Below are 15,808 nucleotides of genomic sequence, written 5' to 3' on the forward strand. Positions count from 1 at the left end.
TCCATTCTGCTTGTGGGTGCATCCCCCCTCCGGGACAGCTGCCCGGGTCAATACCCTGATCGTCCACAGACGGGCTGGGAACCATATGGGGATGTTTCTGAGGAGGTGGGGACTGGGGTACACAGTGTTAACCTGCAGGGCAAGGTAGGGACTATGCTAGAAGCAGCCTGAGAAGAGCAGTTGGGTGGTTAACAGACTGGGCTGGCGGGGGCTAATACCCAGATTAGCACCAGCATGTGGCTTTCGCTGGGACAGGGGTAAGAGGGAGCCTTGGTTCTGGGCACTCAGTGTCAAAACCTCTCCCCAGGGTTTTACGCAGGCACAGCCTTTATTTCCCTCAACCACTCAGCCCATTCCCAGCCGTCCCACTGCAGCAGAACCGGGTGAGTCTCCAAGCCCTGCTCTACCTGAATATGGACCTTTTGCCTAATTTGCAGGAAGCTCTCCAGGGAAGGGAGCCAATGGCTTTATAACAGGTTCCTGAGGTTCTGGCTGCTTATGATGCTGGTGCAGCTGTTTGCTCCACTCTCACTGTCTAGGGCTACTTGCTGAGTGTTTATTTTAAGATGTTATTGTGTCAAGGGTAAATATGAAGGAACATCTGAAGAAGTGGGTATTCACCCACGAAAGCTCATGCTGCAAAACGTCTGTTAGTCTATAAGGTGCCACAGGATTCTTTGCTGCTTTTACAGATCCAGACTAACACGGCTACCCCTCTGATACTATGAAGGAACAGACTATGTCAGCACCCAGCTTCTGCCCCTGGGTATGGGGTGAGGTTGCTGCTGTGGCAATGCAGGCCCAATGGGATGGGTGGCTATTGTCCATCCTACGCTGTGTGTACAGAGTGTAGGCAAGCTGCCCGGGTGTGTGCATGCAACGCTTAACTGTCGGGGGGGGATAGGTGGCCCAGCCAGCACCAAGAGAAGCTGTCACCCCCTAACCCTCCAGCATCAAAGTATCTCAGCAGCTCACAGCTGGGAGCCGCAAGTCATGGAAAAGCATGTGGCTGCCTCCTGCTGCACTCACTGGCTCCAGCAACAGCATGGGCACTTGTGCTACCATGACCAGCAGGCCCCTTGTGCCTCATTGTCAGTGGTAGGGGATCCGTAACAAGGACCACGTGTACATCAGACACGATGCATTTCCAGCATCTTCAGGGAAGGGCCAATACGGGGCCCAGTTCTACCCTTTACTACTTCCCACAGCTGGTTCAGTCCACACACATTTTGCCTGCACCTTATTGGAGTATAGCCAACAGCTCCAGGCCCTTTTCCACTTGAAGTGAAACACATGGAATGCAATTCCCTTCTTTATTAAAAATGCTGAAGTGCCAGGCGTGGTTATACAGCTTGGGAGAAGCAGCAGGAGTGGATAACAGCCAGGTTTGTGTTCCAGATCCAGTTTGATGAAGTCCCACCTTCTTTCCTCCTGCAGCTCTGCATCCTCATCTCAGCTAATCACTTACCAGGCTCAATGCTGCTGCTCAGCCACAGGTGTCTCCTGGCTCGTTAGATGGCTGGCTGAGCATAGAAGCAGTGGCCCAAACCCCCTCTGAATCCAGCCAGCACAGCAAGCTTTGGAATTGCCCTGTGACAATTCTTATCCTTCTGAGACCAGACATGAAAATGTGGCATTGCTTATTGCCCTGAGTCAACAGCCCTTTCCTCATGATGCAGCCAGATCACAGCGGGGTCCCCTCCCCTTCATCTCTTCCTCACAAACTTTTTGGTCGCTGCGTTGGGATTCATGCGCCGCCGGCCCGCACCCAGAGCTGCATCCCGGATCTGCAGGTTGGCTGCACGGCTATAGATGTCGTTTTCTGCGAAGGGAGAAACCCCTGCAATGTAATCCGGGTCAAAGACATTGGTTTTCTGCCTTGCTTTCCGGGAAAGCCGCTGCTGAGGAAAGTGCTGGTCCTCAGCCAAGTGGGGGTTGCTGGCGTGTTTCCCCCCTTGGGGAGTGGGCAGCGAGTACTGCGGGAGAGAGTAAGAGTCGTTAAGGAGCAGAGTCCCCTTACAAAGCCAGGACACTAGATGGAGGCCGGCCTGGTCCCTGTTGGTCTTAATCTGAGAAACTCCTTCCATGCCAACAAGTCATAGCACAAGTGAAACAAACCCCTGTATTGTTTCACCACAGGGGTGTGAAAACATCCCCAAGCCATTAACAAGAGACCAGGTGCTCTGACTCAACACTGCTATTACTACTAGGCTGTGTCATGACAGCAGACCAGCCAGCATGTTGTGCCTAAGTCCCACTGATGAGCTACTCACCCGAAGCCCTCGTGTATTCAGGACTTTTGGGTTGCGAGACAAGTGCATGTGGATGGTGCCATCAGCGCCCACGCTTACTGCAACCTTTTTCAGTGTCTTGTTGCCACAGTGCGGACAGAAGACCTTGGTCATGTCGGACGTTGTCCTAGAAAACAGAAGTGGTTCAATGCTCCAGTATCACAGGGTGGCTCCACAGGCTGCAGCACTCTCCACAAGCAGGATTCTAGCAACCAGCCGGTCTGGGCTCAACGTCCCAAACCCTGTTAAGAGAGGACGGAGCCAGGCCCCTGTGCACAAGATCCAGAAAGAGGAAGGCAACCCCTGGAGCTAGGTGATGCGCTGGCTTCATGCACCTGTTTTTCATTACTGGAGTCTCAGGATCTAGGTCACAATCTGAATGAGTTTGTTGAGTCCCAACTTAACCCAGGACAGGCATTTATCCCCCAAATATACTCCTCCACACAATTGGATAAAGCGGCAGTCCCTGCCCAGAGGAAGCCCAGGACTAAGAGGGGATAGTACTGGTTAGGACTGAGATTCTGGGGCTTAATTTTCTTGGGAAAGCTTCTCCCTGTCTGCACGCAGCTGTGTTATTTAACATTTATATTGCACCACTCAGCTGTCTAAGCACCAATGACCCCACAACACCTCCCTGGCTAAAGTGATGCTGCTCTTCACTGGCAGGTTCCGATGCTTGTGACACGTACTTGAAGCAGCCATGACAGCGTAAGATGTAGCTTCTGGCTTGCCGGATCAGCATGCCATTCATTGCCAGCACATGGAGACCCATCTGGAGCAGAACATTCTGCAAGGAGAAGGAACAGCCATGGGGGAAAACCCTGTAGGAGGAACCTCCAGGCAGCTCTTAGAGGCACCAATCAACCTACAAACAATGCACATTGACAGAATTGTAGCAGATGGCAGGCCTCCGAGACAGAACCAGCTTTGTGGATGGCCTAAAGACAGTTCTGGGAGGAGTTGTGTGGCTAAAGCAGGGGTGAGGCACTATTGCTCCCCAGTACAGCTGAAGACACTGACTGCAACCTTGGAGTCTTGTAACCACAGTGTAGACAGAGTCCACAGGGGTCCATCTAGGCCAGGAACCTCTCTGAGGCCAGTACCTGCTGCAGCAGAAGAAAGTTCAAGAAACCTGGTGTTGGGCAATTTATGCAATAAACTGCCCATGGGGGTGTCTGACTCTTCCTAACCCCTATTAGTTGGAGGTTATTTTATGCCCTAAAACCAGACATTGACTCTATTTACCCAGCTTGGGTAGGGCCCATCTCTTCTCTAGAGCCGACTAACTGAAATGTCATCTGCAGTAGGGGACAGCCTTTGTTCGCCCCTTTTCTCATTGTGCAGGCAAGTGCATCACAGGGCAGTCGAGTGCAGATCTTTCTGGCATTCCACTCTTGTGCAGGGGGCTTTAGCGTCTCCACTGACTCCATGTTAAAAACTGACCATTGATTCCTGCCCTTTCTGCCCAAGCCAGTGTCAGACCCAGGCACTTTGCTGGTTTGGAAAGCCCTAATGAATTACATGCCCTCGCTCTCCTCCTTTATCCGTTCTTTTGCTGACTTGCTCAGTGATGTCCAGCAGAGGCAGAATCTTCCCTTTGCAGAAGCCCTGCTGCTTTGGCTCCCATTCATCCCATTCTCACAGTCACTCCTTACCTGCATGGCAAAGTCTGTGGTCACGCAGCCGACCTGCACGTTGGCAGAAGCATCGCCATGCCCCATACCCTGCTGGATCCGTTTGATGTTGTTGGGAGTTATCCAGCCTTCATCGTCATCACTGTCCCCTTCACTTCCATCCTCCCCAGCACTTTCCTGATCCTCCCCAGACTGGAGACGCGCCGGTACCTCTGGGCTAATGGAAACGGTGTCAGCTTTCTGGAAGGTGAGAGACACTCGGTCAGTGTGGCCTATACAGCACCTAGGCAGGCGAGATGAGTGATGCCAGAGAAGGGGGCACCAACCTAACAGCCACAAAGCTAGACAGGAGTGAGCCAGCAAGAGAATCCACAGAAACCAGGGAGCAAGGAGGCAACAGCTGAAATGAGTTGGGCAAAGACTAGGGAATTAAAGAGCGCACGCTGCCTCTCACCTGCAGCTCCTGCAAGGCCCCTTCAATGCTGGGCAGAGGGTTCCTCCAGTACAGGAAGGAGCCGAACTCTGGCCTCTCCTCTGCTGCTGCACGCAGGCCACTTTCAGATGCAGACAGACACGCATCTTCCTCCAGGTGCTTGGACTAGGTTTGAACAAATAGAAGTAAGTTAGTGGGACACAGGAAAGTGCCTGCATGGTTGATCACTGGGGGAGGGCGTGGGGCTGGGTGTAAGTGTGTGCCAACTCTGTCCCTCTCTGACTGCAGCTCCTCGGCATCGAAGGGTAGGGCTTTATTATGCACCGCAGGCTAGAGACACAAATGAATGTGCCTATGTAGTAACATGGTTAATGTTCCTATTGTTAGTTAACTGTTCCCATTCTCAGTCAATTCCCCCAGGAGCATAAAACCTGTGCAAATGTTAAGGCCCCTACATTGCCAGAGTGATGTGGAGCCTTATTATAAAGGACAGTAAGGCAGTGATTCCCAAAATGGGGTTCACAATGTTACAGGGGGTTATCGGGGCAGGGATTCCCTAATGGCAGACAGAGCTGTCCCTAGGGACCCTGGGCAGCACGGGGCCAGCAGCCCGGAGCCCCTGGACTTCCAAGAGCTAAGAGGATCAAAGCAAGCATGTCTATCACACTGATGAGATTTAAACTTCAAGACTCCTTATAAGAAATGGAAAGGGAGGTGGATATTTTTTGCTGTTTTTAAAATTAAACAGGCAGCTAGTCTTGTTTTTAAAGTTATTATGAAGAAGTTTAAGCTTTGTTGTAACGTGTGTTGTTTGTCTGGACTGCTAAAGACCTGAATGCGTGTGTAGGAGGAACTCTTTGAGTTGGCTTCTTAAATATCTTCCTGCTGTTTCACATCTGATACTCCTTGATGAAACAGGAGCCTTGTCTTATAACAGGCTTATTCAAAATGATACAAGCTACAAAAGTGAGATCTTGGAAGAAAGATCTTGCCATTTTCATAATGTAATAAAAATACTGTAATTATAAGTAAGAACATAAGAATGGCCCTACTGGGTCAGACCAAGGGGCCACCTAGCCTGGTATCCTGTCGGCCGACAGTGGCCAGTGCCAGGTGCCCCAGAGGGGATGAACAGAACAGGGAATCATCAAGTGATCCATCCCCTGTCACTCATTCCCACCTTCTGGCAAACAGAGACCAGGGACACTTAATAAATAGTGTGTAATAAGCATGTCATAAAAACAAATTTTATATTTCCAAGATCACTGCTTTTATAATTTATACTCAGGCAAACGAGAAAATCCCTGGAAATATTCATTTTTAGGGGAGGGTTCGTGAGACTTGACATTTTAGTGAAAGGCGTTCACAGGTTGTTAGTTTGCGAACCACTGCAGTAAGGGAATCCTCAGCTAGGAAAGTCTATGGGCTTTCTTGCTTTTTTCCTGTGCCAAAGTGGCACAGTGGGGTTAGATTACAGCTCAGGATTTATTTTACTTACCCATTTAAAAAAAAGAAAAAGGAAAAAAAAGGACTTTGGGCAAATAAAACACTTAAACAGTCAAAATGTCAGGACAATCAAAACCAAGCCCTTCCCAAAGTACCCAGCCAGGTCCAGGCCAATGATTTGCAAAACTGTATGACTTTCATGTATGAAAGTCTGAGCAATTTGACTTTTTTTGGCTGTTTGGTGTTCTGTAATGTAATTTAAATGAAAAACCCTGCATTCCAGTTACAATCCTGGAATTGGTCACCAAGTGTTTGACTTAACTTTCCTGTGTTTAGCAAATGCTGACTAGTTAGTTTTTTCTGTACTGTAGTTTAAATAAATTACCAAAACAATTGAAACTGGTGTGATTATATTGCATTATTTTGACATAAAATATGCAGAATTTTTTTTGCAGAACTTTGGATTTTTGGTGCAGAATCCCCCAAGGAGTATATTCTGCAATTGACTTGTGAGATTTCTGGACAAGTCCTGAACCGCCCTCTGCCTCAGTTTCCCCAGGATACAAAGATCTCTACCTACCCCACAGGAGAGGCTGAGCCTTCAAAAGTGTGGAAGGCTCTTTTTCCCCCATGCTAGCACCTTTCATCGGAGGATACAAGACCACTACCATAGCTAATGCAAACAGTTACCTTGGAAGGCAGGTGGAACCCAGCAACATGAACAGGAGCCTCTGGATGCTGTATGGTGGAGCTCAGATGAACCTGCAGGGGATTAAGAGTAACGGTGAGTTTGGCAGGCAGAGCAGAATGTACGACTAGAGCCACCCTGGGCTAGTTCCTAAGCCAGCAACACAGGGACAGCCTGGGGCATCTCTACAAACCCCTCCAACAATGGAGCTTAGTTGACTTTAACTGTTTTCCAAGCCAGAATGGAAGGTGTTGACTAGCAGGCAGCTGACTGCGCTTTAACCGATGGCTGGAAACAAACTGTTACAGCTTCGTGTTCAGTCCCCAGGATCTCTCAACTACGTAATGTTTACACTACAAGGCAACTTGGTTCATAAGCTGTGCCCCAGAACTTGCAGGTGAGGGATGGAGTGTGGGGGTGGAGATGGGGGGCACACCTTGTGAATCCACTCTGGGCCAAATCTGGGGTTTATGTAGCTCTGCTCTTTCATCCAGTATAAAGGAGCCAGAGTGGTGGTGTAGATATTACCTGTAGTGTGGTCATAAAAAGTGACAGGCTTCTAACAGGTAAATCTTTGTGATTCCATAGTTTATTAACTGACAGCTGTTTACATGCATCATAATTATTTAATTTTTTGATCTATACATTTTATAGAAACTGGAATTATTTGGAGGAAGGATAGGGGACTATAGCCATGGGGCCAATGCTGCAAGCTGTTTGTTCACCTGGGCTATGGGGAAAAAAAATAGTACATGATCATGGAATTAGAGAATGTATAACAATAGATAATCACATGGGGGCACAATTTTAATTCTGGCATGTCCTAACTCGAGTGTTTGAGTTTTACATTCTTTTAATGCAAGTTGATTAGATTACTCCTGGGGGAATTCTGTGCCACTGCATGTGTGCATAATTAATAAGCCATGCTTCTTTTTAATTTTTTTGCACAGAAAAAATTTCTGCTGAAAAGTTGCTGCTGTTCTGCCTTTTGCCCACCAGAGGGTGCTGTGCCAATAGAACACAGCAGCAGCTCCCAGCCAGCTAGGGGAAAGAGAGAGTCTGCAGAGCCGCCTTTGCAGCAGGCCAGGTCAGAAGACGGGGGCTGTGGAGTGCTGTGGACGGGGAGGGGGAAATGGTCAGACTGGGGCTCATAAGGGGTAATGGGGGAGGACAGACTGGGGCACAGACTGAATGGGAGTGGAGGCATAGGGCCAAGGTCGGAGGGAGGTGCAGGGCCACATGGTGATGGGGGTGGGGATGCAGAACTACATAGAGACAGAGGGTGGCTGGGTTGGGGTACAGACAGATGGGGATGGGGTAGAGCCACAAAGGGAGGGGGAGAGTGGATGTCTGAATCTGAGACTTGGGGTACATTCAGACTACCCACCCTATTGGTGGGTAGCGATCGATTTATCGGGGATCGATATCGCGTCTCCCCATCGACTCCATGGGAGCAAGCGGCGGTAGCGGAGTCGATGGGGGAGCCGCGGACATCGATCCCGCACCGTGAGGACCTGAGGTAAATCGATCTAAGATACTTCGACTTCAGCTACGCTATTCATGTAGCTGAAGTTGTGTATCTTAGATCGATACCCCCCCTAGTGTAGACCAGCCCTAGGGGTCAGCCAGGGTCTGCATGGGAGAAGCTCCCTAACAGTCCCTCCCCACCCCCCAAAAAACCTGCTCCATACATTTCCCACCCAACAACCCTCCAAGTTCACACCCAGGCTCCTTCTCAGCAATTTACTTCCCTCTCTATCTCCCCTGTTACCCTGACTCTTCCCAGCCTTGCACTGCTTCTGGGGGGTGTGGGAAATACGTTTCTGCATTGTAGTTTAAATGAATTATTACCCAAAGTTCTGTATGAATACGCCTAATAAGGAATCTATTTGTCAAACATTTTCTGAATTTTTTTGTTGTCTGTATTGTTACAGACATACTTGCTGACACATTTTGAAATGACCAAAAATTAACAACATAAAAACTGGGTCAGACCAAAGGTCCATCTGGTCCAGTAGCCTGTCTTCAGACAGTGGCCGATGCCAGGTGCCCCAGAGAGAATGAACAGTTAATCATCAAGTGATCCGTTCCCAGCTTCTGGCAAACAGAGGCTAGGGACTCCATCCTGGCTAATAGCCACTGATGGACCTATCCTCCATGAATTGAAACTGGTCTGATTACATTGTGTAATCAGATGTAATATTTTACCTAAGTTCTCTAATGTAGTCAGATATTTCTTAAAACCAGAAGAGCTTTTTGGAGACCAGACAAAAAGGTGACATGGCACCAGGCCATGACAGTAGATGCAGACTGAATTTTACATCAAGAATTGGGATTAAACATCCCCCTCGCTTTTCTCACGACTATACACCCTCACCAAACACCTTTGAAAAGCCTATTCACTCATGAAGGGAGTAATCCTGAAGGACCTATGCAGCACTAGGGTAGTGGATTGGGTCTGTCACTCCAGGGGAGTTTACCTTTTTTTCTGGCTCTGTCTTCAGATGAGCCACCCCAACAGTCTCTGCTTCCAACTGGTAGGTCAGGGCTAGCACCTGAAGATCTGTGGCTGACAGACTAGGGTAGTCACCCGTCTTTTTTGAAAATTCTGTCACTATAACAAAGGGAGAGTGCCGTCATTGGGGGATTCCACCAGGGCGAATCCAACGGTTAGCAGACACGTGTATACTGATGAGCGCTTTCAGAGGCAATTGGAACTTTCAGAAAAATACAAAATACAGAGGTTGGGTAGGGGTACCTGTATAGGCTGCTCTTTCACTTGAGCCATTCCCCTCTAGTGAGAATTCTTCCCATAGCCCTCACCCTCTTAAGGGCATTTTCTCTTTAAATCTCACCCTAAAAGCTTTTCTTGTAGGCCTCAAAGTGGCACAGACCCTTTGACGTAGAGCTACACAATCAAAGAGCATTTATCTGCTGAGCTCAAGAATATTTGGAAAGAATCCAGACGTAGTATCACTTTTCTCTTGAAAAGTGACAATAAGGTTGTTTTAGGCTCAAGATGTAGGTTTTAGTAGTAGCAGATCAAAGACTCCTACAATCTGTCATGCCTCTCCTCATCCATTACCGCCACTAGAATCATTGAGATGTGACAATGATCCCCTCTGTGGAATGTCTGAAATAAATTCCATAAGAATAGTTTTATTTGAATGCTAACTTTCTCCCAGAGGGATTTCAACCCAAACACCACAGCCTTGTGCTACTGCATGAGAACTAAGCAAAAGTGATTAGAAACAGAAGTAAAACCAGCCTATTTGGCTGTCCGGGGTGGGAGGTAGATTAACAGCATGAAGGGTGAGAGTATGTTGGGACTCTTAAAATTATTTGTTTCAATCACAGGAGCAGGAGTTAATAAAGGAATGGGGCTTTCCTCCTGACAGTTGCTCTAAGGCTATGGTTAACAGAATCCAGGCACGCTTCCTATGACCAAAAAAACCAACCTATTCAGCGAAAAGCTGTACAAGTGCCAGGACAGGCAGAAGAACACTGAGTTAGCAGCTGGCAGCTAAGCTAACGCTCTGCTAGTTGTCCCCGAGGCCAGCTCACTTACCTAGTTTAACGTACTCAGGGAAGGGCTGTTTGAAGTGAAGCTCATAGGGCAGCACGGCCAATCGCCTCCTGGTTTCCTTATCCCGGATTTCACTGACCACCTCCTTAACAGTGTAAACGTTTCTACCGAAGTCCTGTTGTATGACACACACAAGAATTCCTGATATTAGGAGCAGACAGACAACTGACTCTGATTCCAAGGCCAGAAGGCACATGGGGATGCCCATCCCCACAGACAGCACAGTGTGGTTCCAAAGCAGCCCCATAAACAGTGCCCATCCCATGGAGCCAGGTGCTGAAACACCCCAACCTCCCCCTGCCCCACAGATGGGAGAGGGGCTACCTGGCTCCCCTGCTCTGTAGCCACTGCCTGAGACAGAAAGACAGAGTCTTGGTGGGGCCACTGGATGATCAAGGCACTAAAGGAGCAGGCCCTTCTGAAGTGATTAGAAACAAAAGTAAAAACTGACTATTCTGCTGTCCTGGGTGGAGTGGGGAGTAGATTAACAGCATGAATGGGGAGAGCTAAATGAATTCTTTGCATCAGCCTTCGACGAAGTGGGTCTTCACCCATGAAAGCTCATGCTCCAATACGTCTGTTAGTCTATAAGGTGCCACAGGACTCTTTGCTGCTTGTACAGATCCAGACTAACATGGCTACCCCTCTGATACTTGACATGTGTACAAGATGACTGGAGAATAAGTAATGTGATACCAATGTTTAAAAAAAGGCTCCAGAGGCGATCCTGGCAATTACAGGCCGGTAAGCCTAACTTCAGTACCAGACAACTTGATTGAAGCTATAATGAAGAACACAATTATCAGAAACATATATGAACATTATTTGTTGGGGAAGAGTCAACATGCCTTTTGTAAAGGGAAGTCATGCCTCATCAATCTCTTTGGACATGTCTATACTACCCGCTGGTTTGGTGGGCAGCGATCGATTCAGAGGGGGTCGATTTATCGTGTCTAGTCTAGATGCAATACATTGACCCTCGAGCGCTCTCCCGTTGACTCCTGCACTCCACTGCCGTGAGAGGCGCAAGCAAAGTCAATGGGGGAGCAGCAGTTGACTCACTGCAATGAAGATATTGCGGTGAGTAGGTCTAAGTACGTCAACTTCAGCTAAGTTATTCACATAGCTGAAGTTGCGTAACTTAGATCGATTCGCCCCATCCCCCCAGTGTAGATCAGGCCTTAGAATTCTTTGAGAGGGTCAACAAACATGGGGACATGGGTGATTAGTGGATATAGTGTACTTTCAGAAAGCCTTTGACAAGGTTTCTCACCAAAGGCTCTTAAGCAAAATAAGTAGTCATGGGATAAGAGGGAAGGTCCTCTCATGGATCAGTACCTGGTTAAGAAACAGGAAACAAAAGGTAGGAATAAATGGTCAGTTTTCAGAACAGAGAGAAGTAAATAGTGGGGTGCCCCAGGGGTCTGTAAAAAGGGATAAACAGTGAGTTTGCAAAGTTTGCAGATGACATAGAAATACTCAAGACTGCAGTCTGCTGTGGACTTAGCTAAGAGTTACAAAGGGATCTCACTAAACTGGATGAGTGGGCAACAAAATGGCGGACAATGGCAGATGAAATTCAGTGTTGATAAATGTAAAGTAATGCACATTGGAAAACATAATCCCAACTACACATACAAAAAATGGGGTCCAAATTAGCTGTTACCACTCAAGAAAGAGATCTTGGAGTCACTGAGGGGTGGTTCTATAAAACATTCACTCAATGTGCAGCGGCAGTCGAAAAAGCGAACAGAATGCTGGGACTCATTAAGAAAGGGATAGATAATAAGACAGAAAAGTATCATATTGCCGCTATATAAATCCATGGTACACCCACACCTTGAATACTGCGTGCAGATGTGGTCGCCCCATCTCAACAAAGATACACTGGAATTGGAAAAGGTCTGACAAGGGCAACAAAAGAGGATTACGGTTGGGAACAGCTTCCGCCTGAGGAGAGATTAAAAAGACGGGGCCTGTGCAGGCTGGAGAAGAGACGGCTCCGGAGGACGGGACCGAGGTCTGTAAGCTCGTGAGGGGGCAGTGCCACGGGACGGGCTCTTGGCGCAGCCGGCCTGGGGAACCCCTCGCCAGGGCGCTGCGCGGGGTCAGAACCAGGAGTCCGGTGGCACCTTGAAGACTAACAGCTTCCGCGGGTAACCCCGCCCCCTTCTCCAGATAGCGGCCCCGGCGGCTCTGTGGGCACAGGCCGACCCGGCTCCCCCGAGACCGGGGGTCAGACTGGACCTCGGTACGTTCCCGGGGGCGGGGCCCGCCCCGGCGCTGGGTGCCCCCAAAGCTCCGCACGGCGGGGCCCGGCCCTGGCCCAGCCCGGCCGTTCCCGCCTCCGGAGCTCCCCAGTAAGGCCCGGCGCGGGGCGAGCGGCCCCCAGGCCCCGCCTCGTCGCTGGTACCTGGAGCGGCGCCCCGCGCAGAAAGGCCCCGGCGTCCGCCACGACATGCTCCACCGCCGCCATCTTGTCCCTCGCGCAGTGCGCAGCGCTGCCCCACGGCATGCCGGGAGCGGTAGTTTTTGCAGGGCCGCGGTGCATGCTGGGGTCGGCGCTGTTTCGTTGCCGTGGTGCGCGCCGGAAGCGATGGTTCCCTCGTGACACGTTTCCGGGCTGCGAGTCAGGTGGGGAGCCGGTGTCACATGATCGCGATCGCAGGAGCCGGAAGTGGGGGCGAAGCCGTCGCCGGTAAATACGGAGGGGGCGCGGGCGCGGGCCCGGGGGCAGCTCGCTCCGGCCGGGCCCGGCACACGGGAGGGGGCGGCGGCGGCCCGGCCCGACTCCCCGCCCACGGGCCTCCTGCTCCGGCGAGTGTCGGGCCCGGGCCGGCCTAGGCGCCCCGCCGGGGGACGGAGGGGTCCCCGGGCCTGGGAGCCGGGCGGAGCGCCCAGCCCAGCCGGCTGGAGGGGCCGAGCCAGGGGCCGTTAACCCGGCTGTCCTCGGCCCAGAGCGGCACCGGCTGCTGGTCGGCGGCCAAGGCCGAATCCCGGGGGCCGCAGAGCGATTTCCGCTCCCTCCGGTGCGATGGGGGCGGCTCTGCTACCGCCAGTGGCCGGGGCGTTGGGGTCCCGTCCCGTGTCCTCCCCCTGCAGCCGGTGGCTCCTCAGGGCTGCTGAACCGCGGGTCTCCCTGTTAGGTTTGTGTGGTGCCCCCTCCCGCCCAGCCTGTCGGCTTTGCGGTGGCAGGGGAGAGTCTCCGCGCCAGGCTTTGGGGCTGCTGTGCCTTGCTAGGCAGCCTTGGTCCCAGCCCTTTGCTGAAGGAAGGGCTGGGCTAATAGAGAGGCGGTGACCCTCTCTGACGGGCAGTGAAAAGGAGCGTCCTGGTGTCTGAGCTCCATGGGGATAAGGTAGCACTGAACACGGAACAGCAGCTGAGTGAGGCGGGTCCCATTTGAAAGCTTTAGTCTGAGTAGGACACACACAGGCAGCTTGGCATTAGCATGTTGTATTGATGTCTCAGCCTCATGGCCTTTCCATCTCCTTGAATCTCAGCTGGGTTCTCCTTTCCCTCTGTTTCTCTGTGGTAGGTGAGCTCTCTACCTCACCCCAAAAGCAAATCACTCATCTGTCACCTTACCTGCCACTTGCTTTTCCTAATTAGTATGCATGGGTGGGTATTTTGCCAAATTAGGATCTGCCATGCTCATTAGCCCTCTTTTCCCACATATTGTGCTTGATCTGTTGCTGAGCTTCATTCCTGGCTCAAATTCTATCTGTCTTTGGCCAGGGTAGCATTAGTTCATAGAGTGTCAGGGCTGGGAGGGACCTCAGGAGGTATCTAGTCCAACCCCCTGCTCAAAGCAGGACCAATCCCCAGACAGATTTTTACCCCAGATCCCTAAATTACCCCCTCAAGGATTGAACTCACAACCCTGGATTTAACAGGCTAATGCTCAAACCACTGAGCTATCCCTCCCCACAGAAGGAGTCTCCTGTTACTCTGACCTCTGTTCCTCCATGAGAGAGCCTCAGTCCTAAAACAGGAGTACTTGTGGCACCTTAGAGACTAACACATTTATTTCAGCATAAGCTTTCGTGGGCTACAGCTCACTTCTTCGGATCGAAAGCTTATGCTGAACTAAATGTGTTAGTCTCTAAGGTGCCACAAGTACTCCTGTTCCTTTTTGCGGATACAGACACGGCTGCTACTCTGAAACCAGTCCTAAAACAGTAGATGGTGCTGGTTCAACATGTGCATGAGTAGCTGGTAACTGGCAGCTTTGCAGTTTCTCTGTACCGAGATGGGAGCTGTGCTGGCTGCCTGCCAACTTCTGTCCTTTTTTGAGGCTAAGGGCTCCTCTTTTCAGAACTCACATGGCAGCAGACTGGGGGGAGGCAGGAGAAAAATAACTTGTTAACGTCTTTCTCGCTTATGAGCCCAATTTAAGAATATACGAATAGCCACACTGGGTCAGACCAATTGTCAGTCTAGCCCAGTATCCTGTCTCTGATAGTATCAGTGTTTCAGGTCATGTACGTTATAGAGTAGTTGGATTGACCCACCACTGTATTCCCCTCCTAGCTTCTGGCAGTCAGAGCTTTAGGCTTGCCCCAAGCATGGGGCTGCATCATCATCTTGGGAAATAGCCATTGATGGACCTTTTGCCCCTGAACTTATCTAGTTCTTTTTTGAACCCTGTTATACTTTCATTGCCAGAGGGTGTTGTGATGGCCAAGTTCCACAGGTTAATTGTGTGTTGTGTGGGAAAAATACTTTCTCTGGTTTATATTAAACCTGCTGCCTATTATTTTCATTGGGTGACCCCTGGTTTTTCTATTGTGGGAGAGAGTAAATAACATTCCCCCCCATACCATTCTTGATTTTATAGGCCTGTATCATATCCCTGTGATCCATCTCATTTCTAAGCTGAATAGCACTCATCTCTCTAATCCAGGGGTAGGCAACCTATGGCACACATGCCGAAGGTGGTACACAAACTGATTTTCAGTGGCACTCACGCTGCCTGGGTCCTGGCCACTGGTCCGGGGAGCTCTGCATTTTAGTTTAATTTTAAATGAAGCTTCTTAAACATTTTAAAAACCTTATTTACTTTACATACAAAAGTAGTTTAATTATCTATTATAGACTTATAGAAATAGACCTTTTAAGAACGTTTAAATGTGTTACTGGCACGCGAAACCTTAAATCAGAGTGAATAAATGAAGACTCAGCACCACTTCTGAAAGGTTGCCGACCCCTGCTCTAATCTTTCCTTGTATGGAAACCATTCCATAGCCTTGAACTTCTCTATTGCCCTTCTCTGAACCTTGTCCAGTTCCACTATATCCTTTTTGAGCTGGGGTGACCAGAACTGGGCACAGTATTTAAGTATTCTGAATCCGCAGATAGCTCCATGGCTGCTTCTCAGAGCTTCCACAGGAGTGGAATGAGTCCTGATTCATCTTCTCTATTTGTAGCCTTGCTGTTCCGAAACCCTGGGGACATCAATGAAATTGACACAAGGGGGTCAATTTAATTCTGCTGTTCCTTGGGGAAAGTGCTAAGCAGCAAAGGCAGGCATTAGAGCTGTCTACCTGGGGTGGAGGGGAGATGCAGCTGGAAGCTGGGGGAGCGGTGGGGCAGCAGATATTCTTTGCCCCTTCTCCATTGCAGTAGCCAGGCAGCGTTTGAGTTGTGGTGGGGAGAGGGAAGAAAGGGAGTGAGGCCATCCCTCCTGGAAGCCGGTGTGTGACACTTCACTTACTTCGAAGCCAGAAGCT

General features: G+C 50.0%; 2 protein-coding genes across 4 annotated transcripts in view; one reads left to right on the plus strand and one right to left on the minus strand.

Moving 5' to 3' along the window:
* Nucleotides 1-1,299: 1,299 nt before the first annotated feature.
* On the minus strand, nucleotides 1,300-12,692 carry NOB1 (NIN1 (RPN12) binding protein 1 homolog). 2 transcript variants are annotated; one of them, XM_044987853.1, is made up of 9 exons: nucleotides 12,492-12,692; nucleotides 10,061-10,193; nucleotides 8,973-9,106; nucleotides 6,495-6,566; nucleotides 4,380-4,523; nucleotides 3,947-4,165; nucleotides 2,981-3,078; nucleotides 2,274-2,418; nucleotides 1,300-1,822 (listed from the first exon to the last, which is right to left on the minus strand). In XM_044987853.1, the coding sequence occupies exons 1-9, from the start codon at nucleotides 12,627-12,629 to the stop codon at nucleotides 1,748-1,750; spliced, it is 1,158 nt and encodes a 385-aa protein (XP_044843788.1). In that variant the 5' UTR covers nucleotides 12,630-12,692; the 3' UTR covers nucleotides 1,300-1,747. The 2 variants fall into 2 exon arrangements, with proteins under 2 accessions (XP_044843788.1, XP_044843787.1); XM_044987852.1 differs by having other exon boundaries at nucleotides 1,300-1,976; nucleotides 12,492-12,671.
* Nucleotides 12,661-15,808, plus strand: part of WWP2 (WW domain containing E3 ubiquitin protein ligase 2) — an 84,940-nt gene continuing 81,792 nt past the window's right edge. For both annotated transcript variants that reach the window (XM_044987849.1, XM_044987851.1), the window contains exon 1: nucleotides 12,661-12,776. The gene's annotated coding sequence lies outside the window, so the exon portion shown is untranslated. The remainder of the gene's footprint in view (nucleotides 12,777-15,808) is intronic.

This window comes from Mauremys mutica, chromosome 14 (assembly GCF_020497125.1).
Source record: "Mauremys mutica isolate MM-2020 ecotype Southern chromosome 14, ASM2049712v1, whole genome shotgun sequence".
Classification (NCBI taxonomy): domain Eukaryota; kingdom Metazoa; phylum Chordata; order Testudines; family Geoemydidae; genus Mauremys; species Mauremys mutica.

Bases quoted from the DNA above. Each gene is read 5' to 3' on its own strand.
- NOB1 (XM_044987852.1), bottom strand. From the start codon at position 12,629: ATGCACCGCGGCCCTGCAAAAACTACCGCTCCCGGCATGCCGTGGGGC. The intron at 10,194-12,491 runs GTACCAGCGACG...GTCATACAACAG, and splicing joins TGCGCGGGGCGCCGCTCCAG to GACTTCGGTAGAAACGTTTA. The intron at 1,977-2,273 runs GTGAGTAGCTCA...TCTCTCCCGCAG, and splicing joins TGAATACACGAGGGCTTCGG to TACTCGCTGCCCACTCCCCA.